Source organism: Ursus maritimus, unplaced genomic scaffold (assembly GCF_017311325.1).
Source record: "Ursus maritimus isolate PB19 unplaced genomic scaffold, ASM1731132v1 scaffold_9, whole genome shotgun sequence".
NCBI lineage: Eukaryota > Metazoa > Chordata > Mammalia > Carnivora > Ursidae > Ursus > Ursus maritimus.
This window is the reverse complement of record NW_024427107.1, coordinates 72,985,981-73,013,593: the sequence shown is the minus strand read 5'-3', so window position 1 is coordinate 73,013,593 and position 27,613 is coordinate 72,985,981. Positions and strand designations below refer to the sequence as shown.

General features: G+C 47.4%; 1 protein-coding gene across 2 annotated transcripts in view; it reads left to right on the top strand.

The window, feature by feature from the left end:
• ZFAT (zinc finger and AT-hook domain containing) overlaps positions 1-27,613 on the top strand; it is a 206,638-nt gene that overhangs the window by 121,839 nt on the left and 57,186 nt on the right. For both annotated transcript variants that reach the window (XM_040626166.1, XM_040626167.1), the window contains one exon: positions 11,645-11,733. In XM_040626166.1, the coding sequence (XP_040482100.1) occupies positions 11,645-11,733 (89 nt within the window). The remainder of the gene's footprint in view (positions 1-11,644; positions 11,734-27,613) is intronic.

Sequence of the window (27,613 nt, the reverse complement as noted above, 5' to 3'; positions counted from 1 at the left end):
GGCCTCCACATGTGTGGTCTAGAGGCTTTCCCAGGATTCCGCTGCCCCCAGCACATGGGGCAGGTGAAATGGTGCAGTGCCTTTCTGTTATGTAATCCATCGAGAATCCCCTAATCATGAAATATAAAAAGCTCTTTGAAGTTCGGTGCTAATTCCTTCAGGTCCCCCCCGCCCCATCCAACCTGCCCTCATACACTTGAGTTAAGTTTTCTGGTAAAACTTACATAGAGGAATTCTCCGAGCTTCAAGCACTCTTGTGTGCGTCATAATTAGACAAGTGGAGAGTCGAGTGTGAGTGGAGGACGTACCGTTTTTCCCCAGGCTCCTTCAGTTTGTACTAAGAGATCCTGTGGCTACACGTGGAACTATTCTAGATGTCAGTGTGGAGTTGTTTTTCTCCGCCTTCCTTGACAAGCAGAGTCCTTGTAGGATAAAGTAGCCCCACTTATCTGTAGTCTCTTTACTTCTAAAAACATGCATTGTAGAACCAGGAGGTTAATCAATGGAAAATGGTATCTGAGCAACCAGCTGGTCGATCCTTCCAAGTTCTTGCACCAGGCTTCAGTGAGCCTGGGCTCTGCATGGCATCCTCATCCCTCTTTCCCTTTGTTCAGCTCACCCTGGAGTCAAGGTGGAGGGACAGGGGTGGTCATGGACACCGTGGGTCTCTTTCCCAGCTGGTGTCTGGGTGACGGGCAGCAGAGGGCAGGCTTATGTCCATGCCACTTTATGGGTGCCCCCTATCTGGGTCCACCTGAAGCTCTTCTTAGGTGTTTATAAACAGTAAGAATAACAACCCATGGTATAAAATGAACCATACAGCTTCCTGAACAGTTCGTTTACACTACCGGACAGATCTGACTGTTGAAGAAAGCTTGGTGACCTAAAACCTCACCAGGGTAGAGCGGTCTCAGTGGCAGGTTGCAGGTACCTGGCCTGGCATCTTTAACCTCAGTCCACTTGGGGTGCCATGCCCTTTCCCATTATTTTCTCTGGCTCTGGGCCGCCTTCTCTTCTTTTCCATGCTTGATGCTGATGCATTCCTCCTTGTATCAAAACTGATGTGTTAATTACAGAGAACCGTCCGTCTCTTGAGTCTGCTGTTGCCTGAAGTTCAGCCCTTAAAGCACAGAGGCTTCTTCAACTGTATTTTTACTGCTGTCGCTATTTCTGTACTGATTTGCCATTGTACAAGTCGCTGCAGATGCGAGAGCCGTGGAGGTGGGGCTCCCTAAACCGCCAGCTGCAACACGTGTTATGCTTCCTGCGGGGAGCTTTTCTTACCTTCGGCAGCACACCCCAGTGTGCCGGGCCGCGTGGAGAGGTGGTAGGGCAGACCCAGGTTGGAACTACTGCCTGCCTGTATGACCTTGAACCCGTGCTTCGTCTTTCCTGTTCGTTTCCCATGGCCGCTGTTAATGACCACACGTTTAGTGGCTAAAATCAACACAGATTTATGACGTGACAGCTCCGCAGCTCAGAAATCTAAAATCAGGTTGTCAGCATGGCTGCATTCTTTCCGGAGGCCCTAGGGGGGAATCTCTTTCTGGCCTTTCTAGCTTCTAGAGTCTGCCCGTATCCTCTGGCTCATGAGCCCCTGCCTCTGTGTTCAAAGGCAGCAGCAAGGCCCTTCCGATGTAGCTGTCCCTCTGCTTCCATGATCACATCTCCTTTGTGGCCCTGACCGTCCTGCCTGTCTCCCATAAGGACCCTTACAGGATTTCACTGAAGCCCACCTGGATAATAGAGGATAATCTATCTCAAGATCTTTAACCTGGTCACATCCGCAAAATCCCTCTTGTCACCTAAGGCTCTGGGGACTGGGACCTGGATATCTTTGGGGAGGGCATTACCTACCACAGTGGGGTTGTGGGAAGATTACTTGGGGGTTCATATTGAGTGTGTTCATTCTAAGCATTGGGTGGATGTGCCTGTTCCTCTTGTGGTCAGTGTTTTCATACTCTCAGCAGCTGTGGACACAGCGTAAGGACTGGTGCTCGTAGCATGTAATCTACATCATCTGTCATTTACGAAAGATCCCATTTCTCTTCTCTCTGATATTCTCCCTTTAGGAAGATACAGTGCAAGAGTTAATATTTAAAGAGTATCAGTGTTGAAAAAGGTAAAGTCAGTGTTCTGATAAATTTATTTATACAAAATAATCACCTTTTGCAGTTAAGACTAGATCAACAGTCGTAATAAGATATTTTCACCTTAATGCCTCTAGATATTATTACTAGTAATAGTTCCGATTTATGCAAAATTCTTTAAGTATTTTAGTGCTCTTTCAAGTTTGAGGTATGTATGAAATTTGATTTGGCAAGAGTGATTTAATTTAACAGGTTTTCTTTTCTTTTCTTTTCTTTTCTTTTCTTTTCTTTTCTTTTCTTTTCTTTTCTTTTCTTTTCTTTTCTTTTTAAGATTTTATTTATTTATTCGACAGACATGGAGACAGCCAGCGAGAGAGGGAACACAAGCAGGGTGAGTGGGAGAGGAAGAAGCAGGCTCACAGTGGAGGAGCCTGATGTGGGGCTCGATCCCAGATCGCCGGGATCACGCCCTGAGCCAAAGGCAGATGCTTAACCGCTGTGCCACCCAGGCGCCCCAATTTAACAGGTTTTCAAACAAGGTGCCTTAAATCAGAAGGAATTTGTCCTTTGCTGTCTTTCTTTGTGTGCTGATGGACTCCAAAGGCCAGAAGACAAAGGGCATGGTTTTATTTTCACAGGAGGGTTTGAGATTTTTCTACCATCCTACCTCTCCCTAGTTTTATATAGAACTCTATTTAAAGTAACTGAGCAGCTGGAACCGTCCTCAGGGAAGCTCACCAAGCAGATGAGGGTGTAGTAAAGACACAAAGGAAGCTGACAGGTGCTGTGCATTTTTTTCAGGTATATTTTTCTAGTTTTACTGAGATGTAATTGACGTAACATGGTATTAGTGGCTGGTGTACAACATAGTGATTTGGCATAGGGTGTATTGTGAAATGGTCACCGCAGTAAGTTTAGTTAACCTCCATCACAGCCCAGAGTTATAAACTTTTTGGTTATGATTAAGTGTTTTTTAATTTTATTGAATATATTTGACATGTAACATCGCGTAAATTTGAGGTGTACGTCGTGGTAGTTTGCTACCTCCTTATTTCCATTGTAGCGATATTTGTCACGTTTTATTACAGCACAATATTGTTGTCTCTCGTCATTATACTGTGCGCTAGCTCACTGTGCCTTACTTACTACTTGTGGCAAGTTTGAGCCTTTCAACAACATCAGTTTTGATCCCCCAGCCCCCTGGTAACCACCATTTCACTCTGTTTTTTTCAAGTTTGACATTTCAGATTATACAGAGAAGTGGAAACAGTACTTGCCTTTCTTTCTCTGACTTACCTCACTTAGCATCATGCCCTCAAGGTCCATTCATGTTGCCGCACGTCCAAGATTCTCCTTTCTCATGGCTGAATAATATTCCGTGGTTTACATATGCCACTTCTTCATTATCCATTCATCTGTTGATAGCATTTGACTAGTTGCCATGTCTTGACTATTGTGAATAACGCTGTAATGAACACGGGAGTACAGATAGTTCCTTTGGGTGTGTACCCCGTAGTGGAATTGCTAGGTAGTAAACAGTAGATGGTACGGGAGATCTGTTTTGGATTTTTTGAGGAACCTCCATACTGTTTTGCATAGTGGTTGCACCATTTTACATTCCCACCAACAGAGCACCAGGGTTCCCTTTCCTCCACATCCTCACCAGGGTACCGGCCGTTTTCTAAGGGCTGCTCCCCAGGCTGGGGATCACATGTATCCCGGAGGGCACCCCTGCAACAGCAGCCAGCAGGTGTGCGGTCACTGTTGCTCCCCTCTACTTGGGATGGCCTCCTGCTGGAGCACATGGTGCACAGCAAGGCAGCTGCTCCGCTGGCCCTCCTGCCCTCCCCCTTACACATTCATCGTCCCCCCCCACAGCGGAAAGAACTTCAACAGGGAGGGCAGTCCCACATCCCTTGGGGTTGGGGCACCTCTCTCTTCGTCTAACTCAAGGCAGAGTAACAGGGACTTCTGTTCCTTCCTTCTTGCTCCCTCCCTCCCTCCCAATCCTGCCCCTCTATCCTAGCATGACAGGGTGAGTAAGACCTGAGTAAAGGGCACATCTCACGATTACTGGACGCTAGACCCAGTGCTTTCCTTTCCTATCTGGTGCTACTTGAGTTCGGGCAACGTCCTGTCACCAGGTCCAGCCAGTGCTCCACAGGTCAGAGGTCAGCTTTGTTCCCTCAGCCAGTCAGCTGTGGAACGTGGGCCGAAGAGCTCCCATTAACAGAGAAACAGACTCCTGCCAAGGGAAACTGGAAGATGGAGGGACGAACAGACGTAGTGGAGATGGCCTTTCCACCCCTACCCTCCCATCTTTGAAGGGGGGCTGTACAGGATCACACCTTTGGAGGGAACTAGGAGCCGGTGGTAAAGCATGGTGCTTCCAGAACGAGCCGCTGTGTCTGCTGTGGAAAACCTCCAGCCAGCCTGGCTCTCAGAAAGATGCCGAACTGAACGTCACAGGGGCAGATAATGCTGATGGTATCTGTCTCCTCACCACCTGCAACAGCAGCCACGTAATCTGCAGACTGTGCGGCAACCCTCAGACCTTCTCTTTGAACCTCCCGACACGTCTTTTCTTTCCTGAACTCCTTCGGTGCCTGTTCCTGAGCCCCTTCTGGGGAAGGTAGCCTGTTTTGTTCTTGTGGTAGTCGTTTTTTCCCCCTTACCTTTTTAATATTAAAGTATCATACACATGCAGAAATACACAGCCGACTAGGTTGTCACAAAGGGCAGCCACATCCCGGGATAAGACACAGGACATTGCCAGCCCCTCTGAAGTCCGCCTTACCCTCCCCACCAGCCGTCCCCTTTCCTCCTCAAGGTAGCAGCTGCCCGGACCTGAAACACTACCGCTTGATCTTGCCTGTCTTTGAACTTCATATAGTACATGCTCTTTCGTGTCTGGTTTCTTCCCTTCATTTGGGAGGTTCATCTAGGTTGTTATGATTTTGACCCTTGACATCTGGGCCTCTGGGTCAAATAAGAGTAGCCTCCATAACTGAGCCGCTGCACGCTGTGGCTTGCGGCCAGGAAGACTTTGTCCCTGCAGTTCGCCTTCTTCTCTGCGGCAGTTTCTTAGTCGGCTCGGAGGGCTTTCCTCAAGAGTGTTTCTCCAGAAGGTGGTAGGACTCCACTGTCTGTTGCCCTCCTCGCTGACAGGACTTGGCTCAGAATGACTTCTGACTGTTGGCAAAAGTGAAGTCATGCCCCAGAAGTTGAGAAATGACCACCTCTGAGATGACTCACCACGTCAGGCCACGGTCTTGTCTTCGTGAGGAAGATGGGCGAAGAGGCTGCTCAGAGGGGACGCTGTAAAGCTAGACAGGGCTCGGCGGCACTTTGAAAGGCCGTGAACTCTCTCGAACTTCAGACTCAGGAACCGCTGGTACCATTTTATGGCTCCATGTTGGAAGGTCTGTCTTGTTAATTGTGTGTCGTAGGAGATGGGCTGAACATCCCAGCCTCTCACAGATGGATGCTAATTTATCCAAAGTGCTGTTCTGTTGCACAGAAAACCTTAAAACAATGGTCACAAAGATCTAATCCCTTCCTTACGCGTGCCCACAATTCTGTCACCTAACATAAATTATTCTTTTAAAAATTCTTTTTCGGGGACGCCTGGGTGGCTCAGTCCGTGAAGCGTCTGACTCTTGATCTCAGCTCAGGTCTTGATCTCAGGGTCGTGAGTTCAAGCCCTGCGTTGGGTTCCGTGCTGGGCGTGGAGCCTACTTAAAAAAAAAGTCCTTTTCAGTCATTATTCGTGTTCACGTGGGAAGATCAGTAGTTTTAGTTAAAGTATCGGTTTCATTCTTATAGCCTTAAAATTGAGGATTGTGATTGTTCGTTGCTGCAGAGGTCATAGGTTGTGTAATGTCTCACTAAAGTGGGGGGAGATCCGTGAGCTGCGTAACCAGTCCTTTGTTTTTGGACAGTGTCGTAGTTTCCGTTTTCTCCTCATTAAAACTTGCTTGCAAAGAGCCGTTTCTTGCATATGAACTTCTGCTTCCTTTGAATTAATTCCTTAGGACACATTTCCGGGAGCGGGATGGCTGTTTTGTCTCGGTGGTTGTAATCATGGGTTGCGCTGCCAGCTTGCCGCTTTCAAAAAATTGTGCCAGAAATATGGAAGCATTCCAGCTTCACTCTTTTCACATTTGGTGCCTCCTGTTATTGGAAACGGTCAGTTTCTTGGGTTAATGTATGTTAGATCTTACCATGTTACTATCATTCTTGGTTATTTGATAACTCACAATTGAACAGGTAAATTTCAAAAGTTAAATGGATGGACTGAGGTAATCTCATAAAGCATTTGTGACATTGGCGGGTTCCTTGTGCTCGATGTAAGTGTTTGCTGTCAGTGGACTTCTTTTGATGAATGAAATGAATTAATCGTCTCTTGATGAATTGTTTGTGTCCTGTGTTGATCTGTTTGCTTTCTGGGGTCTTGGTGTCTGATGCGCATGTGCTCAGTGATCCATTCAGCAGCTGTTTGTTGGGACTCTTTCTTCCGTTTGCACTTGACAGAAACTCATTTGAGGTTGCTGAAGCAGAACAGGGGCCTTTGTTATGATGGACCCAGAGGAGCTGCCAGAGAGACTCAAGGTCTGTGTGTGCTTGGTTACTTCTTCCCAGAGTCTTCACTTCCTCTTCATGAGCCTTGGTCTTCCTCATCCTCCCTTCTTAGCTTGACTGTCACTTCCTCACAGAGGCCTGTTTTCACTCCATTTCCTCTTGTGGTGCCTGTCGTGGGGAGAGAGGGAGTGTGGCTGAGCAGTCACCCTGTCGGGGCTCTTCTGTAACTCACCGCTAGCCCTGCAGCTAGTGTGCGCTCACTGCTAGACACGGGGACATGGAGTGAGAGGTGTGCCGTCCCTGTCCCCGAAGTACCCACGACCCAGTGAAGACGCCAGATCGACCAGCCAGACGTGAATCGACGAGCCGCTTGGATACAACAGTGGACGATGCAAGAACAGAACAAAAACGTGAAAGCTCCCCCTGTCATGAAGCTAAATGATAAGATAAATCAATAAAGTATGTGGCATAGTACAATTGAGGTATGAAAATATCTCCTCATATTGAGAACCTTGAAATAGGAAAATGAAAATATGAATATGAGACAATTCAATTTCAACACAAAAATGTTACGAGAGGAGGAATTCCAACAATGAATCCGTGAAACGACTATAGTTATAAATGGTATGGTGGTGGGGGGATCTGGGAAGGGCATCCCAGGTCCTGGGAACGGCAGGTACACAGGTCTGGGGTGTGTGTGTGTGTGTGTGTGTTGTATCCTTGGAGTGGAGTGTGGGGGGGCAGGGGCGTTGCTTGTGAGCTTAGAGAAATAACAGGGAGCCCACCTTTGGGGGTCCTGCCAGCCATTGCAAGGGGTCACAGTTTGCTCTGGTGGAGAGAAGTCCAGAGAGGTTGCTGGGGGCAAGATGAGGAAGGCCTTCTACAGACTCTTTGATATTATAATTACTTGCACTTTATCACTTTCCCCTGTTCTGTTTTTATTTTTTCTGGTTAAGGTATATTATCTTAGGCTGGCTTAATTAGACCCATCCCTGATTGTCCCGGAGAACGCCAGGGAGGTCAAAGACATAGGACTGGAGGGGCACTGCCGTAGTGGTTGCGAGGGGCCGTGGTGGAGAAGGGCCCCCTCCCAGGTCACCTGCATGTGCCCTCAGCCTCATCTCTTCAGGGCTACTTTTCAGGTGTTTGCCACCCACTGTCTGAGTCCGTCCTCGGAGCATGTAGGGGTGACCTCCCTGTGCTTCTAATGAAGCCACCAAGTTGCAGAGAGGAGCAAGCCCAGGGTCACACAAGGTGAGCTGGACAGAGCCAGAAAGAACACACTGCCCCTTCCAGTGGCCCTTCTTGGGCACCCCCATCCTGTGTGATGCCCTTTATGGTACCCATACATCCATTGCTGTTATCAATTCTTTGTTCCTTTTGGGGAATTTGTGTCATACCCTTACCAGCTGAAGGATTGTTACGTGGCTTCGAATGGGAACTTGGGGTCCAAATCCAGGCTCTGCTGCTGGCCACTCCATAACCCAGCACTTGCTCAGGTTCTTGGTCCTAGTTCCTCATCTGTAAGAGGGGTTAGCGCTGCCTGCCCCTCGCCCGCCCCCCCGGGCTTGGGCTGCGTGGCCGAGGTCATAGACATCACTTCGGAGCACAGCTGCTGATGGACAGTGGCTCGGTAGGTGAGCGAGCCAGATACGTTGTGTGAAAAATGGATTGACTTTTTACAAAAACTGCCTCTTTTTTTCTTTGTAACCATTCCTTTCTTTTCCTGGGCAGTCGTGTGAGCCAGATCCAGACATCGGATGTGCATTGGCCTGCCCTTTGAGTTCACTCTGGCCTTGGGTAGATGCTACGTCTTCCGGTCCACTGTCCCTGCGGTTCTCAGGAGCGTCTTGATAGAAATTAGCTGATAGTCTCAAAGCATTGCTCTTTCATGATGAGTCATGGATCTCCATTGCATTGTTTTAATTAGGCAGCTAAAGATTATGTCAGGTGCTCTCCCAGGCCTGTTTGATGGGGGCTGTCAGGTTGCTGAAACATTTGTCATATTTATTGCCAGGACTCGGAGGCTTCGGCGGGGGGGTGGCTTCTAGGAGCTGTGTTCTTTCTTTGTCTCTTGCAGAGCCCTGGGAATATATCCATAAAAGGCTGACTCTTGATCTCAACCGAGGAGATTCCATTTTTCCATTTCAGAGTACCTTTTTAGCACTTCATCTTTTACTCGCTGAGCAATGTGTATGGGTAATGAGTGAAAATATTTATTAATTTGGAGAATGTCTCTGTCAGCCTGCCTGCCCCTACTAAGGCAGAGAGAACCCAACACCATTTTGCTCAGGCTGCCTGGCACAATGATGGTGGGTTTGTGTGAGTCAGGAATCGGTGAAGAAGTGTGGGTGGCTGAGGTTATCTCCCAAGACATGTAGAAATGTGCAGCCTTGTGTTTGAAAAAAGATGATACTGATAATTAAGAACAGTGTCCCTTGGTGTCTAATTATGACGTGTCTGCCTTACACGTGAAGAAGTTTTCCCCACACTTCAGACTTGCAGAATTCGTAGAATCTAGAATTTGGGGTTCGTTCATCTAGAACAACAAGTTTAATTGTATTACTGTATTTATACTATTATTTCCCTTTTGCTGTTACTGTTGAAAGTGTTATTCATGTAAGATATACACAGTTTCCTTTTTCATTCCTTGCCCAGTTTGGTTCAGTAAAACGCACAGGATACGTTTGGTGTGAGCCGTGCACTCAGGCGCTGGGGGGTTGGGGATGAATAAGACAGGGTCCCTGGGGGCAGCCCGGGCAGCCCCAGGCTTGTGAACAGGCAGTGGCCATGCTGCAGAGTTGGGCACGGACAGAAGCATGTGGAGAGGGTCTGTGGGAGCACACGGGGGGCTTACTCAGTCCAGCTGCCAGAGATGTTGCTCAACTTGAGTTGTGAGTTACCGTGAAGACTGGCCAGATGCCAAGAGGCAGTGCACCCCAGGCATGGAAGATGTTAGCAAAGGCTTGGCAGAATGTTGCCAGAACTGAAAAACTTCTGTGTGACAGAGCCTGACATACAGAGGGGAAGGCAAACCGGAAGTCAGAGAGAAGGGTCAAGTGTGGGGAGTTTGCTTCTGCAGGGCCTTCTGTGCCAGGCTCTGGAACTTCCACTTTATTCTGCGGTTGGAGTCATTGGTGGGTGTGCAGGAAGAGCTGTGAGAAAGTTTATGTGTCAGATCATCTGGATAGAAGATAGGACATCTGCATGGATGGATGGGTGATAGACGGAGGGAGGGAGGGCGACAGAGTGGGCAGGTGAGTGGATAAATGGTTATTTGATGGGGAATGGATGGATGGATAGATGGATGGATGGCAGATGGGTGGGAGGGTTACCTGAAGGCAAGGAAGCCAGGTTACAGGCTTTCGCCCTCGTCCAGGAAAGAAATGAGGAGGGCCTAACCCAGTGTGGAGGTATTGATACAGAGGAATAGAGAAATATTTAGGAGGTGAAATCAGGTGTTGAAAAACTGAGATGAGTGCAGTTGGGGTCATGGAGATACTGAGGAAGGCTGACAAGTCTCTGACTTCATGATTGGGTGGGCAAAGAACTGGGAAGGCTAGAGGAGGGACCCATTTGATGGGGAAGATAGTAAGTCCAATTTAATATGTTTGGGTCAACTAGGCAGAGGCCCAGCAATTGGTTGGATACTCAGATCTCAAGATCAGGGAAAGGTAGAGGATGTACAAGACTGAAGAAGGGTGGGAAGGTTTATATTTTGGCGTTAAAGGTTTACAGAAGTCCACAGGGGAAGGTTATGTGCAAGGATGCTTCAAGAAGGAGAAGAATGGGAGTGTGGGCCAGAGCATTGTGGAATGCTGGTGTATGAAAGCTGTGGATGGGAGAGCAAGCCTCAAGGACACTAGGGATACTGGCCTGTTAGTAGCAGGGTCCAGCAAAATACGGGCTGAGATCTGCCACCGGCTTGGCCTCATGGAGTTCATTGGTTCCCTTGGTGAGAACAGGTTTCCGGTGACAGGAGCCATCAGCCAGTTTTCACTGGGGTTGAGAGTTCATAGGAAGGGAGGCTGCAGGTTGCAGAGGGAGATGACTCTCTCACCCAGCTTGTCTGCGAGGGAAAGATGCGCCAGGCCCATGGGAGGAGCCAGTGTTTCTGTGGTACCATGCGTGGCGGCTGCGCCCCTGGCTCCCTGAGAGGCTCACACCCTTTTAGAAACCGCTTGGTGACCAATGGACTGCCTGCAGAAGTCGGTCGTATCTGTATTTGGTTGCGTGGTGGTGTTAGTGGACGGCTCAGTTGCACTTGTGCTAACCGGGGGGTAAAACGTGTAGTGCGCCCGTTATGTCCAATAATTTGTTTTAACAGATAAATTATGGGCCTGTTCTTCCCGTTAACGAATGTTTGCATGTTGCTAATGCATTCAGCCTCTCAAGCAGCAGTGTTTTCCGTTTCTGTGTAGTTTCTCTCTAGGAGCCACTCCTTTCACACTCCTGCCAGGGTTAGGCGTTCCCAACACGGATCCTGCTGCCTTGCCGAGCAGACTTCTGCCTTCTCCTGGCTCTCAGGACTGCGCCGTGCTCTTGGGGAGATGCTTGGCAGCCCCTGGAGGGCCAGCCTGCCCCTCTCTAGATCTCATGCTTTGGGTCTCAGAAGGAAGCCCCAGCTGCTCCAGTCTCTGGAGCACCTGGGGTCCCCACCTCTGTGCTCCCCATATGTTCTCCTCCTTCCTCCAGTCAGCTGGCCACACTCTGACCCTTTAGGAGCTTGCTCAAGTGTCCTTCTCCTGGGCCCTCCCCTGGCAGAGCTGGCTGTTCTTCTCCCTCCATGGCGAACCACTTCTGTTGCTACCTGTGGCTGACGGTATCTGGGCGTGGACAGGCCGTTCCCCCAGAGATACCAGACTCCCAAGTGGCCAGGGGCTCGTCATGCACCTGGCTCCACGCCTGGCACTGGATTCACACGCAGGAGCTGTTGGCCTAATGACGCTCACCTTCTCCTCCCTTCTTTGCAGGGAAGCAGTTTAAGTGCACGGTGTGTGACTACACGGCGGCCCAGAAGCCCCAGCTGCTGCGGCACATGGAGCAGCATGCCTCCTTCAAGGTGAGAGAACTCGACACGCGGTGTGCAGGTGCACGTTGGAAGCGCATCGCTTGTCAAAATGAAGGTGTCATTATTTTGGGGTATTCCATTCACTTCCGGGCCGCCTCAGCTAGGATGCATGGAGTCCGAGGTATAGCACGCTTCGTGGCGTGCACTCTTCTTCCAGAAGGGTGGGATTTCTCTATCCTTTGGAAGCCAGGTCCTGGGACCACGCGTAACTAGAGAAAAGGTGTGCTCTTACTCTAAAAACCTGGAGGGATGTAGAGGAGGGGATGTGAGCTCTAAGGACAAGTGGGTGTGCTTCCAGATCCCGGACTGCCTCAGGCCCGACCCCTGGTACAACAGGTGTGACGATGCCCAGCCGGAGAGCGGGAGGTGGTGGCCACAGTGCCCGCTGCCCAGCCCGGCACGTAGAAGGGGCTCGGGAGGCGGTGGCTGTCCGTATTCATGTCATAGCTGTGACTGAGGTCTCCTGAATGTGGATGCTAGATACGCACTTGGCTGCCGCTTCTGCTGCCGTTACCGACACTCAGGCCTGTGGTCCAGGGAGTTTGTTTGATAAAAACTTCTGCTCGGTGCTGGCAGCTCAGCCCTTAACATTGCTGCTGCTGCATCTACACATGAAAATGGAAAGCTCGACGCTCTAGAGTGTTTGTTGAAGCTGTGTCCACCGCTCAATCCCAGAGAACTCAGAATGTGGGAGGGGCCGTGGGCTGCCACACTTGCAGGTTGCGTTTATTGAGCACCTACTGTATGCCTGCACTGTGCCAGGACCTTCCCTCCCGTCAGCTCTCCCCTCTCCCCCATGGTAGATCCCATCATCCCTCTCTGACAGATGAAGAACTCAAAACTCAGAGAAGGTACCTGATCCCCTGTTATTCGGCTTGTCTGCCGTGCCCACATCTACAGATTTCAGTCACTGTTGTACTGTTGACCAAACTGTGTTGTCACCACTTTGGAGGGGGTGAGGACTCCCCCGTGGGCAAGCTCTTCTGAGGCTCAGAACAGCTCTGTGAGAGGTGACTTCTCAGGATCTCGCCTCTGGTGGTTAAGAAACCAAATGGCTCAGAGGGTTAAGAGCTAATGTGCTGTAAACATCCAGGAAGGGAGGGAGCCAGAACTGACTTCGCCTCTGAGTCCTAGACGTGGGCTTCTCTCCTTGTGTCTTCTCGTTACTCCTCATGGGCAGAGAGGGGCCCACGGGGAAAACAGAGGGGGCTGCACCTGTTGCTTGGGTCACAGCTTTAGTGTCGCTGCAGCGGACCTGTGTTTCTTTTTTTTTTTTTTTAAAGATTTTATTTATTTATTTGACAGAGAGACAGCCAGCCAGATAGGGAACACAAGCAGGGGGAGTGGGAGAGGAAGAAGCAGGCTCCCAGTGGAGGAGCCTGATATGGGGCTCGATCCCAGAACGCCAGGATCACGCCCTGAGCCCAAGGCAGACGCTTAACGACTGCGCTACCCAGGCGCCCCCCGGACCTGTGTTTCTTAGGTGGGACTCGCGTGTCAGCTCGTGGGAGTGGCGGCGTGTCCGTGGGGAGCGTCTGGAGTGTCGTGATTAAGATGAAGAGCTTTGTCTCGCGTTGCACAGCCGCAGTCTTTGGGGAGCCCAGACTTCGTAGACTAGCGCAGGGAGGGTGCTGGGGAAGAGCGAGCTGAGGCAGCTCTCACTTCATAGATGAGAAAGGAGGACCTGGCCAGGTTCTTTATTGTCCTCCCCATCCCGGAACTGGAACTAGACTTCTCGTTCATTCTTGGGTCTTCAGCATGGAACATCTTCCTTCCCCAGCCAGACACGGCCCAGCAGTCTCTCTGCCCTGAAATCCTCACTGTTCTCTCTCTCACATTTGTGGAATCCTTGACTTGTGTGCAGAGGAAGTGGATTTGGGGATGGTTGGAGCTCAGGTGTCACCCTCGAGTGTAATTCTCGACTGTTTGCTGCCATCATGCAGCTGCCATCCGCTGCTGGGGCCTCGGGAGCTACGGGGTGGAGCTGGCCCTGGGGTCACATCTGCCTCCCCATGGGCACCCTCCCCATCAGGCAGTCCTGCAGCTGGAATGGGAACCACCCAGTCCGACCTTGGCCTCTCCCCTCCTACAGGTCAGGTGCTCTTGTAACACGAGTTAGTGTAAGTAGTGTTTCTCCAGTGACTGGGACCGACAAAGCAAAACGAAGTTGGTTCCTGCCAGCCACCCTCATCCTGACAGGTGAGGACTCTTCTCTTAACTCTCTGTCACTTTTCTGTTACTGCCCTGATACCTCCAGCTCGTAGCTTGAAACTACACAAGTTGTTATTGAATAGTTCAGAATTCCAGCACGGGTCTCACCGAGCTAAAGGCAAGGTGATGGCAGGGCTGTATTCCTTCCAGAGGCTCTAGGAGAAAATCCCTCCCCTGGCCTTTTCTGGCTTCTGGAGGCGGCCCGCTTTCCTTGGCTGTTGGTCCCAGCCCTTCTTTTTCCAAGCCTGCAACTTAGCATCCTGCCTCTCTCTCCTCTGCCTCCCTGCTGCCTTTCACTTGGGAGGACCCTTGTGATTTCACCTGTGGGCGCACTTGGATGTCCCAGGAGAACGTCCTTATCTTAAGGTTGCATGGTTAACAACCTTGACTTTACCTGTAGTCATAACTTCTTTTTGCCGTGTGAGCTTCCAGATACCAGGATGTGGACATCTTTGCAGGGACATCATTCTGCCCACTGCATTCCCCTCTGTTTTCTTCCTTTCATATCTACTCTGTGGCAGAAAATTCTCATCAAAATCTGAAAATACATACTATGCATGCCTCCCACACTCCCTCTGCATATCAGTGGCAAGTATTACTAAGAAATCAAGCCTCTCCGTTTTACTAATCCTACATGAGGCCTCAGAATTGTCACGCAGATACTACTAATCTATTGCAGTTGGCTTGCAAGAGGAAACCAGTTTGTTTTCCTAGATGCAGATATATAATTTGCAATATATAATTTGTGTCAGGAAACACTGTAATAAGGGCAAACTCTTCTATTGCCTTTTAAAATTACATGTTTTTATTTATTTATTTTAAAAATAAAATTAATACGTGTTCACTCTATAAGATTTGGAAAGCGCTTTTCGTCTCCTTTCTTTCCAGAATTTTTGGATACAATATTTTTTTAGACCTAATTGAGGTCACACTGTAAATGAGCATTTTTGGGTGGAGATTCAAACATCAGTTTTACCACCGATAAAGCTCGATTCGAGAACATAGCTTAAACGAGTGGCCAGATGGTTTGCCAAGAATACTTCGCTTTTGAGTTAGAATAACCTCCCAGTCAAAGGCAGGGCTGGAGAGCCTGCCTGATTTGAGCATTATAAATATAGCTTTTTTTTTTTTTTAAATCATCATTCCACAAGCATTTTTCCATTTCATGAAAATATACTTACTGTAAAACTACTTTTAATGGCTGCTTGAGGATGAGTGTGTAATTACCCATTCCTCTCATAATCGGACAGCTTGGTGGTTCCCAGTTTTCGCCATTAACAGGTGACTCTGCGATGGACATCTTCATGCCAAAATCCTAATACCGAAAGGACTGTAAAACACGGGGTGAAGTCCTCCAGACCACGGCGAATTCACAGGCAGTGAAGGTGTTCCACGCGTCTCTTGCAGCCGTAATTAAAATGCGTTCCGTCGGGTGGAACCGACACGATCAGTCTTGAGCAAGTGCCAGGGAACGTGCACCAGAGGAGCTGTCGTGGGGCCAGGGGCCTCCAAACCGAATGGGCTTGTTCCCTCCCTCTGGCTGCCCAACTCCGCTTTCTCGCAGACCAGTATGCTCACACGCCGCTCAGTGAGGCAGTGTGATCGCAGGCGGGAGTCACCTCACACGGTTTTCTCTCTCTCTGTTGGGCTCCTTTGACCCCACAGCTCTGTTGATAGGATTGTTCTCAATTATGGGGCTGGGTGTCTCCATGGTAGTCTCCCTACACATTGATACATGGTGGCTTTATTTCACTGAAAACATTTTTTTTTTTAAATCATTCTTAGTGCGTATAAATTCCAGTGGATTTCCCAGGTATCTATCCCCCATCTTCCGTCAATAACAGCGTCGTCTTTAACCATAGTGTGTTATCATAACTGGAAAATTGACTTTGGTATCCTACAGTGAACTAAACCATGGGCTTTCGTTGGATTTTGCCAGTCTTACCTCTTTTTGTGGTTTGTTTTAAATTAATAAGGTATTTTTAAAGCGGTTTTCAGTTCATGGTGAAATTGAGAGGAAAGCACAGATGCCTCCCCTATATTGTCTGGCTGTGCCTCCCCCCCCCCCCATTGTCACCATCCCCACCAGAGCAGCCCATTTGTCACAGTCGAGACTATACTGGCACGTCACACTCACCTGAGGCCGCAGTCTGCAGTAGGGCTCCGTGTTGGTGTTCTGCCTTCTGTGGGTTTGACAGAGTATCACGACACGTATCCACCGTTACGGTTATCACGCAGAGCCGTCTCACTGCCTTGAAAGCCCTCTGCGCTTCACCCTTCATCCCTCCCTCCCCCGTCTCCCCTGGCAACCACGAATCCTCCTACTGTCTACATAGCTTCACCTTTTCCAGAATGTCCTGGAGTTGGAATCATGCAGCACGTAGCCTTTTCAGATTGGCTTCTCTCACTTAGTGATACACATTTAAGGTTCCTCCACGTCTTTTCATGACTTGCTAGTGCATTGGTTTTTAGTGCTGAATAATATTCCATTATCTGGATGTGCCACGGTTTATGTATCCATTCACCTACTGGAGGACATCTTGGTTGCTTCTGAAATTTTGGCAATTATGAATAAAGCTGCTTAAACACTGTGTGCAGGTTTTTGTCTCGAGCTAAGCTCCCAACTCCTTTAGGTGAATACTAAGGAGTGTGATTGCCCGATTGTATGGTAGGGGTCTGTTTAGCTCTGCAGGAAACTGCCACACTGTCTTCCAGAGTGGCCGTACCATTCTTCATCCCCACTGGCAATGCATGAGAGTTCCTGTTGCTCCATGTCCTCACCAGCATTTGGTGTTGTCAGTGTTCTGGATTTGGGTCATTCTCATAGGTGTGAGATGATACTCATCCTTGCTTGAATTGTATTTCCCTGATGACATAATCTGTGGAACATCTTTCATTTGCCTGCTTATCATCTGTGTATCTTCTTTAGTGATGTGTCTATTCACGCTTTTTCCTTTTTTTTTTTTAATTCATTTTCTCAACTTTTTGTTGAGTTTTAAGAGTTCTTTATGTACTTTGGATAACGGTCCTTTATCAGATACATCTTTGCAAATATTTTCTCCCAGTCTGCAGCTTATCTCTTCATTGTCTTGAATAACTTTATTTATTTATTTATTTTTAAGATTTTATTTATTTGACAGAGATAGAGACAGCCAGCAAGAGAGGGAACACAAGCAGGGGGAGTGGGAGAGGAAGAAGCAGGCTCATAGCAGAGGAGCCCGATGTGGGGCTTGATCCCACAACGCCGGGACCACGCCCTGAGCCGAAGGCAGACGCCTAACCGCTGTGCCACCCAGGCGCCCCTGAATAACTTTATTTTTAAATAAAGTTCTATCTTTTCATTTAAAGGGATACTGGAATTCTTATGCTACTGGTTTTTTAACATTTGCCTTATTTTATGAATGACTGTCTCATTTTAAAAATAAACTGTTCCTGGTATCCCAATTGAAAAATAGGTAAAGAGAACAGGTCACGGAGAAGAGAATAGCTCTTGGGATGGGATAAGGTGCCTCACCTCACGGATAATTAAAAAAAAAAAATAACGGGAAAGTACGCTGAGGTACCGGTTTTTGCTTATCGGTTAGTAAACATTTACAAGTTTGATAGCATAGTCCGTTGATAAGGCTGCATGAGAGCCGTTCTGTATCCTAACATTGGGAGTGTAAATGGTCCCAGGCCCTGGGGGGGGGGCAGGTTGGAGAACCTATCCCACTTGCAGGTGCACATGTTGTTTGCCTCAGCGTGCCTCTTACGAGAAGTGATCTTACGGATGCACTTGCTGAGGTCTGAAATGAGGACTGTGCAACATTATTCGTTGGAAACGATGGAAATGTTTTTGGATAGAGTAAGGCTTAAATAAACCAGGGGGCATCCAAACACCAGTACGCCGTACAGCTACAAAAAAGAGTAAGGAAGCCTTTTACTTACTTTTTTGGAAAGGTATTTGATATATATAATGAAGTGGAAAAAACAAGGTTTAGAACAATAAAGTATACTGCCTTTGAGGTAAGAAAGGGCAAAGATATATATGTATGTATTTATGCCTGCTTTAAAGCCTCTTGAAACATACACACAAAATAAACAAATGGAATGGTTGGGCAGTGAGGGCTGGGACTGAGTAGATAGGAGGCCGGGGTTTGGAGTGAGACCTTTCTCAGTGTCTCATTTTGAAATGGGTGAACTGAATGTTTTTACCTCTTCAGTAAATTTAAGCAAAAAGCAAAACTGTAAATAAAAATGGTATTTTAGAAACTACCCAATGTCAAAGCAGAATGTAAGCTTGTTCATCATCTCTGACGTTGTCCCAGGAAAGCAGTGACAAATTGCTCTTTGAAGTTCATTGGGATTCTGTTTTGCACTTGAAAATCTGAGAGCAATGAGGTCTTGCAGAAAAACACAGAATTTAGAACCAGATAGACTCGGGTTCAAATCCTGACTGTGCCACTTGTAGTCTGTTTAATTTAGCTTCTTTATATAATTTTATTGTCTTTAAAATGCTGATTGTAATATCTTTCTCTGGTGTTGGAGATACTGAAGGTGATACCATTTGTATGAGCAGTGGGTATGGTACATGGTAGATGATCAAAAAATGTTGGCTCTTTTTCTCTTCCTGATCTTTAAAAATGATTCTAGTTTCTAAAAAAAAAAGAGCCTGATCATGGTTTATTTTCTTTTTAGTGAGCTTAAATTTATGTTTGCAAGTCACTCATTCTAAATATTTCCTAGATACTATGTTTTCGTTAGAGGTTGGTGTTATTTTGCTTTCGTTGTTGTTATTTATGGTTTACAAGTTGGGCAGATAAGGATCAAAATCTTGATGCCACTACTTACTAACTAGGGGACCTCTGGGAAAATGGGAACAATGATGTCATTATTTCAAAGGCGACTTTCAGAAGGAGGGGTTGATGCGAGGGAGGTGAGCAGATGTAATATGTCCTCATACCTTGGGGCAGACTTGGACCATCAACCCTGTGCTGACCACCCCAAGGGGGAGGTGCTGGATCGCAGCCTTGCTCTTTTGTTAATGGGAGCAGTTCTGGCCTCAGGCCACTCTTCTCACCAGATTGGTTCTTACTCAGCTTCAGAGTCACCTTGAGATCTTAATAAATGTGCATATAATGGGTTCCAAAACCCAGGAGATGCTTTCATGATTTCCTTGAGGCATCCTTGACTCCAGTACATTCCCCTGTGGTTCTGATGCAGGGAGTCCATGGACCATAGTCTGCCAGCATTTTGAACTCTGAAGGAAACGTCCTGAGTCTTTATATTTGAAGTGTGTTCCTGTAAATAGCATATAGCTGGATCTTGTTTGTGCTTGTGTGTGTGTGTGTGTGTGTGTGTGTGTGTGTGCACTTGTGCGCGCACAGCCAGTCTGACAATTACTGCCCTTCAATTGGAGTGCTCTTAGTCCATTTACATTTAATATAATTTTGATATGTCTCATTTGAAAAGTACCATCTTGATTATTTTCGGTTCATTTTCTTTTTAGTGTTGCTGTACATGTTACATTATGCATCTGTATTATAACACATTCTTGCTAGCTCCAGATACACTATTTCGTGAACAATGCAAGAACCACGAAACGCTGTCATTCATATTATTTCCCTTCTACCCTTTGTGCTCTTGTAGTCGTATATATAACTTCCATTTGTTATAAACTCAACACAATTTTATTATTTTTTGCTTTATAGAGTCAGTATTTAAATAAATATAAAATATAATTTTTTTAATTATAAAATATATTCACATATATTTTATATATAAAAAAGACATTTTTAATATTTACTTATATGTGTTTTTAAAATGTCTTTTGTATTTGCCTATGTATTTGATCTTTCTGGTGTTCTTTATTTTTTCCTTGCAGGCCTGGGCTTCCATCTGATAAATTTTCCTCCTAGCATTTGTTATATGCAGGTTTGCTGGGGTTAAATTATTTCAGCTTTTGTCTGGAAATTCTTTACTTGTGTAAATTTACTTTACTTTTGATGTGGATTTCTAGGGGGACATCACTCTAACAACGTTGTTCTCTTATGTTTCGTCCTTTGTTATTTCTAATCCTTATCATTTCTCCCTTTGTGTAATGGTCCTTTTTCTTCTGGTTTTCAGCTTTTTCTCTTTCTTTGGTTTGCACCATATTAACATCATTAAGTTTAGGTATGGCTCCCTCGTACTTGCCTTGCTTGGCGTTTGCTGAGCTTTTGGGTCTTGTGGATTGATGCCTTTCATCACGTGTGGACCAGTCTCTTTTCAGTTGTTACCTCTTGAGTATTACTTCTTCTCCATAGGTTTTCTCCTCGTCCTCCAGGACGATACTACGTCATATATTAAACTGTTTGGTATCTCACAGCATTCAAATGATCTCTCTCTCTTTAATTCTTCTTTCTCTTTGTTTCAGTTTATATGACTTCTACTAATCTTTTTTCAAGATTACTTATCCTTCTCCTAACATCAAATCTGCTATTTAGATACTCAGGTGAATTATTCATTTCTGATATATTTTTTTTTAATTTCTAGCATTTTCATTTGGTTCCTATAGTTTTTATATCTCTGCTAAAATTTATCTGGTTACACGTTTTTCATTAGAGCCTTTAACACATTTATCATCACTATTTAAATGTTTATATCTAATAATTTCAATATCTGAGCTATCTGTACATCAGTTTCTGTTTACTTTTTCTTGATTTGGGATTGCATTTTCTTGTTTCTTCGCATGTCTCGTAATTTCTTTTTTTTTTTTTTTAAAGATTTTTTATTTATTAATTCGACAGAGATAGAGACAGCCAGCGAGAGAGGGAACACAAGCAGGGAGAGTGGGAGAGGAAGAAGCAGGCTCATAGTGGAGGAGCCTGATGTGGGGCTCGATCTCATAACGCCGGTATCATGCCCTGAGCCGAAGGCAGATGCTTAACTGCTGTGCTACCCAGGTGCCCGCATGTCTCATAATTTCTAACTGAATGCTAGATATTATGGTTAAAAGAACAGTGGAGACTGAGCTACCTAATAATTGGCCATGGGAAACTATGTGCCTCTTTCTGTATCAGACCAGTAGTGTGGTGGACCGTCCAGAGATAACAGGGAGGCCTGACTGCATCCTGTCAAAGGTGTACTTGCAAGCTTGGCCCTTGGCTGGCATCTGGGACCTTGGGCATTGGAGGACTTCCCACAGCCCTCATTGATAAGAGGAGTTTACGTGTCCAGACATGTGGTGTGTGCCGAATATCTGCTTCCTTCTGGGAGTCTGGAGTGTTGATATATGCTAGGTAGAGAGTGTCTATGTGATTAGTTCCAGTAAAACCCTGGCACTGAGCTTCCAGTGAACTTCCCAGGCTGGTACCATTTCACATGTGTTATTACAGCTTGTTGCTGGAGAATTAAGCTGCCCCACGGGGCTCCATTCAGAGAGGCCTCTTGGAAACTTATGCCTGGTTTCCCCTGGACTTCATCCCACATGCCTCTCTCACTTTGTGAATTTTGCTTTGCATTCTTATGCTATGAGGAATTATAGCTGTGCGTTTGACTGTATCCTGGGTCCTATGGGTCCTCCCAGCCAATTGTTGAACCTGGGGGTAGCCTTGGGTTCCCCCAGCACAGGAATGAATAAATCTAATCTGTCACCCAGCTGGATCTGGGCTCTGTTGCAGCTCCAGAGTTGGTTCTCACTGTCTTCAGATGTTTTGAGAAAAGGATCAGGACTTTCCTTTCAGCAAGGCTGGGCATGTGAGTGCAGTGAGACTCCAGAATTCACTCTGTTTCACAGCACAGATGCTGGCTTTCTAAGCCATGTGGGCTCTCTATCAGCTTTGCAGGCTGGCTGCCAGCTTTTTGAGTTTTTGGCACGATCCTGTTTCTCTCCAGCTTTCCGCTCCTTGGGGAGGCTCTCTCCCCTCTCTGCCCAGCCCAGCCTGGGGAGAGCCTTTGTACTTGGTGAAGGTTTTTTGGTGGCAGAGGACTTCCTCTTCCCTCGCTTGCTCTGAGCCAGAAGTCCTTGCTGTCTTGTGCGCAGTGAAGACCCAGGGCCCTGAAGGCTGGGGTGGATTTTCTCTCTCCTTTCCTGCCCTGGCCCCCAGCCTTCAGCCCTGCTTCCTTGTACTTGATGAAGTTCTCCATCTCACAGTGCCAGGGTTGAGAGCAGCCACTGGTCCCTTTCTCCTGAGCAGTGTTTGCTCGTTTCTAGAATTTGGTTCACTTCGGTTTCTTTGTGTACTTAGCAGTCTGGTGGATTTAAAAAGAGATGTGTCATGTTGTTTGTGTGGGAGCAACAGTCCCTTGTGATTTTCTACACCCTCAGTGGAAGCAGCAACACCCCGCCGTGTGATTCTGACAGTGCCTAACACGTTGCCTACACAAAGTGGGTGCCCCGTAAATGTTCTCTTGACTCCCTCCCCCAGCCACTCTGAACAGGCAGAAATTTGGCTGGAAGTACGGAGCAAGGAGGGTGCTTGAGGCGGCAGACAGCTGCTGTCATGAGTAATCTAAGTGGAGTCAAACTCACTGTGAACTCTGCCAGCTCTCTGGCAAGGGTGTCCTCCACGCAGCATTACTCATGAGTAGGGCCGGGAAGACCTTGGCCTTCACAGACCATTGGAAGTGTGTCGGTGGGAGAAATAACAGCACGCAGCTTCAGTGTAAGCCCCTTACCTTGTAGCATGAGCTCTTCCTGTGTTGACTTTATGCATCATGGCTTTGTGGTTAGACTATCTTAGAATCTAGCCTTGCCACTTACAGCTAGCGTGGCCTTCGGCGAGACACCTAACCTCTGTAACATGGTGATCAAGCAGTGCCTCTTGTCACTGACAGGTTGTGAGTAATAAGTCCTTACTGGAGGGCTCGACACACTGTTCTCACATGTTCGTTCCACCCAGACTTCGTCCGGTTTCTTCCTCTCTCATTTTATGTCAGCATTGTCGTATCTGCACGGTGTTCTCCTATCATGCCTTTGTTCAAGATTCTTGGTGCCTGTGACCTGTTCTGTTTGCCCACGGAGTCATAGTCACCTAATTCCATTGATCTGATACATTCCTTTAACATCCTGCTTGACCACAGAAATACACCACTTAATAGAGAACCTTTTACCAGGTGCATTTTCCGAGTAGAGTGACTCATGCATTTGCCTTTTTCTGACAGAGGGCATGTCTCCTCTGAACAGTGCTGCCCAGCACTGCTGGACTCATCCACACTATCAGAGTCTGACTCCCCTGAACCAGGGGGCCAGCCCGCGCTTCCCCGTGTCCTTCTCTCCCCGGTAGTACTTCCCTCTCTGTTTCATGTTACACGCCACCGGCCCCAGTGCTGGAGGGAGCTTGCACTTCGGGTCTTTGCTGTGTGAGGCTCCAGGTGTACCACGAGATTCCTGACTTCTTTAAAGCAAGTCAAAAATTTGGTGTGTGAATTTGCCAAGTCTGCAAAAAGTGAAAAAAGAAAAAAAATCAGTCTGAAATCAGCAGTTTTCAAAATCTGTGCATTTTGGAAACTATTCATTGTGACTTTACTGCTGACCCTCCTTCTTACTTTAGACTTCTTCATTCCTGAAATAAGGCATATGTTGTTTGACAAATGGCCATGATCGTTCCTCTGCCCTGGCTTTCTAAAGGGGAGGGCTGGCCTTCTCTCTTGTGGCCATAAAATGTTTAGGTGTGTACGAGGATGTTCTTATAAAAAGGAACCAGCCAGATCATCATCTTGAAAAGACACTATTAAATTTAATTTATATTTGATATGTATCTAAAACCAGTTGACTTTAAAAAATTTGTATTAGGAAGCCTGAGGAACGTCTTATCTATTGTCAAATTAAAATTTGTATGAAAGTATTTTCACAAACCTAGTGAGAAATAAGGAAGATTTCAATAGTTGATTTCATTATCATTGATGAGCTTTTCCTAGGTATTTCATCTGGAGCGTGTCATACCACAATTTAACATACAGAATTTTAAGAGACAGGGTAGGTATAAGAAGTACTAAATTGCATCTGAATTTTTGATGCAAAACCTGAAATGTTTACTTATTCCTTTAAACCCCCTTTTCTGTGCACCCACTGTGTGCCAGGTACTCTGCCAGGGGCAGGGGAGTCAGGATGAAGCCAGGCCTCTGTCCAGCTCGCGAGTCTGGGGAGAGCCCTACGTGCATAAAAAGCCACAGTAAGTGTATGAACTGCTATAAGAAGGTTGTGTACTATGTTGTGTGCTGTGAGAACCCAGAAGAGCAGCTAATTATTCCAATTCCATCCTTTTGTAAAAGCATGTTTTATTTGGGTTAATATAGTATTATCCTATCATGTAAAACCTAAGAGCTTTGAACACCTGTAGGAACCAGAAAGTTCTCTGGGTGACTGGTAGCCACAAATCAGAGGGAGTTAGTGTTTGCCCTCGTCACATTCCCGATAACGCTATGGGTCCCAAAGATATTCCTAGTGTATCCACGTGAGGCAGAAACAAATGATGTGTGCAGAAGATACCAGGCGGCCGAGCTCACAGAGTCCATAAGGGGCTTAGATGCTAACTTGGCCAAAGATGGTGTTCGGATGAGGTCAGCCGGGATGTGGCTGTGTAAGGAATTTACTCCCGGTTTCCGGGCGAAACTTCGTGAGCAAGGGAGTGCAAGTAGGGAAATGATCTCAAACAGGCAGAATGTTTAGAACCACACATTTATAAACAGTCCAGATCCATCCTGAGTCTGAAGTTCTCAGTGTCCCTCAGAAAGCCAAGGCATCTGGCACGGAGTGGGGCTTCATGGCTTTATTCCTACTGTAACTTCTCCCGTTACCTGGGAGATGGTTTCATATTCCCAACAGACAGTTCCAGCAGGAGGCTGAATGTTTATCTAGTGCCAGAATAGAGAAGGTGGGTGGACTGGTCCCTTTTATAATCGTTATGTGCTGGGCATTACAGCAGATATTTGATGTATGTTTCCTTATTTTGCCCTCAAAACCCTCTGTAATGTAGGTATTAATAATCCCATTTCACAGATGTGGAAACTGAGGCCTGCGTCTGCTAAGTTACACACTCAAGAGTAATGTAATCAGTAAGTGGTGGAGCTGGGATTTTGATCCCTGCCTCTTGGTAGACAAAGTTGCTCTCCATCCAGGACTCTAACCCTTCTCGTTGTCATCCCAAGCAGAGGGACATTTTCGCCCCCTTGTCCTGTTTCCCCCCTCACTGCTTTGATTATATAAGCCTGTGGTTAACATGTGTAGCCGTCAGAACTCAAGCAAAATCCTTAAGCTGACTGAGCATGAATTTCGCAGGAGGAACATTTCCCAAGTTCAGTGGAAATTACTGAACCACGGGGTAGAGAGGGTAAGGAGTGAAGTGTAGGGTTTCTGTGGGTGGTGTTTGTTTTGCTTTTTAGTTCTTACTTTGCATGAAAGTGAAGAATCTCAGCTTACACTTTTTTTTTGTTGTTTTTTTTTTTGGTTTTGTGTTTTCCTTCAAGTGTGTGTGTGTACATGTTTTTTGAGGAGGAAGATGGGCCACGGCAGGGTGGGAGGTGGTCAGCCAATCATTAAATTGTTGGGGCTGAAGTGTCTGCTAAAAACCTGTGATGCCGTCTTCGGCTTCCTTGTATTTTAGATTTTTTAAGTACTTCCGGAAAAAAAATGGAAATTGGATTGTCCTACGTTAAATTAAAATCCCGTCTAATAGTGAGCGGTATATTCTTTGGAAATATTGCATTTTTGACAGCACAAGTGATTACAAACAAATCAATAATCGGAGAACGCTTGGAAGAGTCTTTCAAGCTCTGGCACGAAAAGCAATTAGTGTGGATTGATTTCCTGTTATTTATTGTGATGAGGTAATTGCCTCCACGCGTGCTGTTCTGGAACTTGTGGTACCCCACGGTTTAAAAACATTTATTTTTTTAAATTGTTTAATTTATCTCTGGCCTTATTTTATAACGGAGACGGCTTTGTGCTTCGTCACTGATGTGAAGACCTGGCTTGCTTCTCTCTGGCTCCTTCACCCCAGGCTTGGTTTTGTCCCTGTCGTGGCCGAGCCTGGAACGATGTCCCAGCCTCGTGCGCTCAGGCTCATAAATCCTGAGGAGACAGGGCCGCAGACAGACCCCGAGGCCCCTCTCCTGCACAGGTGGGGGGCGGCCTTGCCTGAGGTTCGCAGTGCGGACCGCGGCGTGGAGTTCCTGGTGGGCTGGCTTGTGCGTCGCCGGTGGGACAGGGGTGGGTGTTGATATTCTCACTCACACCGATAGCACCGCTTTGAAATCTTTGCTGCAAATCTCTTTAGAGCCTGCCGTCAGGACCGTGCATCTGTGGAAGCCTGCTTGCCCCTGGTGCTCCTCGGGATGCAGCCCTTTCCTTTCTGGCGTGTGTCTCTCTGCTTCTGCCCGAGTGTTCCTTTTCCCCCTTGTCTGTCCCCTGTGACTGTCAGTGCATCAGTAGGCTCTTCGTGTGGGTGTCATTTGGGGGCAGTTTACCAGTCCCCACACGTGTTTGTGTTCGCTCCTGAGCGTGGGCTGGAGGAGCTGCTGAGGGAGGGAATATTCCGGATGCGGCTGCTCTTTGGGAGTTTCCCTTATAAGCCTCGCTGTGTGTCTTGTAGTCTTTACAGTCCCAGTCCCTTTTCTTATGAGGACGCATATTTTTCCTTTTCAGTGGCTCCCTTCCCAGCCTCGGGGTGCAGGTGCAGTCTTTGGCGCTGGACCCACCCGGTGTTTCTCTTGCCGCAGGGGGAGGGGCCTGCACGTGGCCCTGCTGAAAGGACTCTCAGAGCAGGCTGTGGGGAACACTTCAGTCTACCAGCCCATGTCCTCATCCAGAACGTTGCAAAAGGGCCACTGGCTTTGCTGGATGGCGCTGTGTGGGTAATGGGACTTGGCAGTTCAGAGATTCTACGTGATGAAATTTCTCGGAGTAGAAAAGCTTCTCATGGGCACGTTTACCACTGAGTGGGGGGCTGAAGGGAGCAGCCAGCCAGAGTTTTTGTTTCTGTGTTTTGTTTTGCGAGTCTGTAGTACCCAGTACTCCTGTGGGTTGTAGCGGGCAACCCGACAGAGATGGAAGGATGTAAGCCAGGGCCCTGAGCTTGGGGAGCTCATGGTTGGCCTGGGGGGTGACACCGACTCCCGTAGGAGGGCGGAGGGCGGAGATTGGCATAACTCAGCTTTCCAGAGTGTGCTCCTTGGAGCACGAGTTCCTGGGGATGCTGTAGGTGTTGTGTGGCGGGGATACGGCATGCAGTGATCCTCACACGTGTTCAACCACAGAACCCTGTCCTCTTCTTGCCCCACTGTGCCTCCCAGCACTTAGGTTTTGTGAAAAACTTGGTAAATACTGGTTATCAGAGAATCCAAAAGTAGAAAAAATGGTACAGTGAACCCTGTGAATATCCGTCCCTCCCGTGGCTTCTGAGCACCCTCAGAGTTACAGCTCAGATCCTTCAGGTGGCTCCGCGTGGCTGCCCCGCCTGGCGCGAGGACCCCTGTCCACCCCGTCCTCCGCACGCAGCCCACCGCTCTCGCTGAGCACACGCCCTGCAGGCCAGCCCTTGCCTGGCCTCACACCTGCTCCCCATGATGCTCTTCTCCCAGACGTCATGCAAGTCTCTCACCTCCTCCCGGGCCAGCTTCACATGCTTTGCTTTGCTCCCTGGTGCTTGATCTGACGGGCTATGTATGACCCGGCTGGGATGCTAGAATGTAAGCTCTGGGA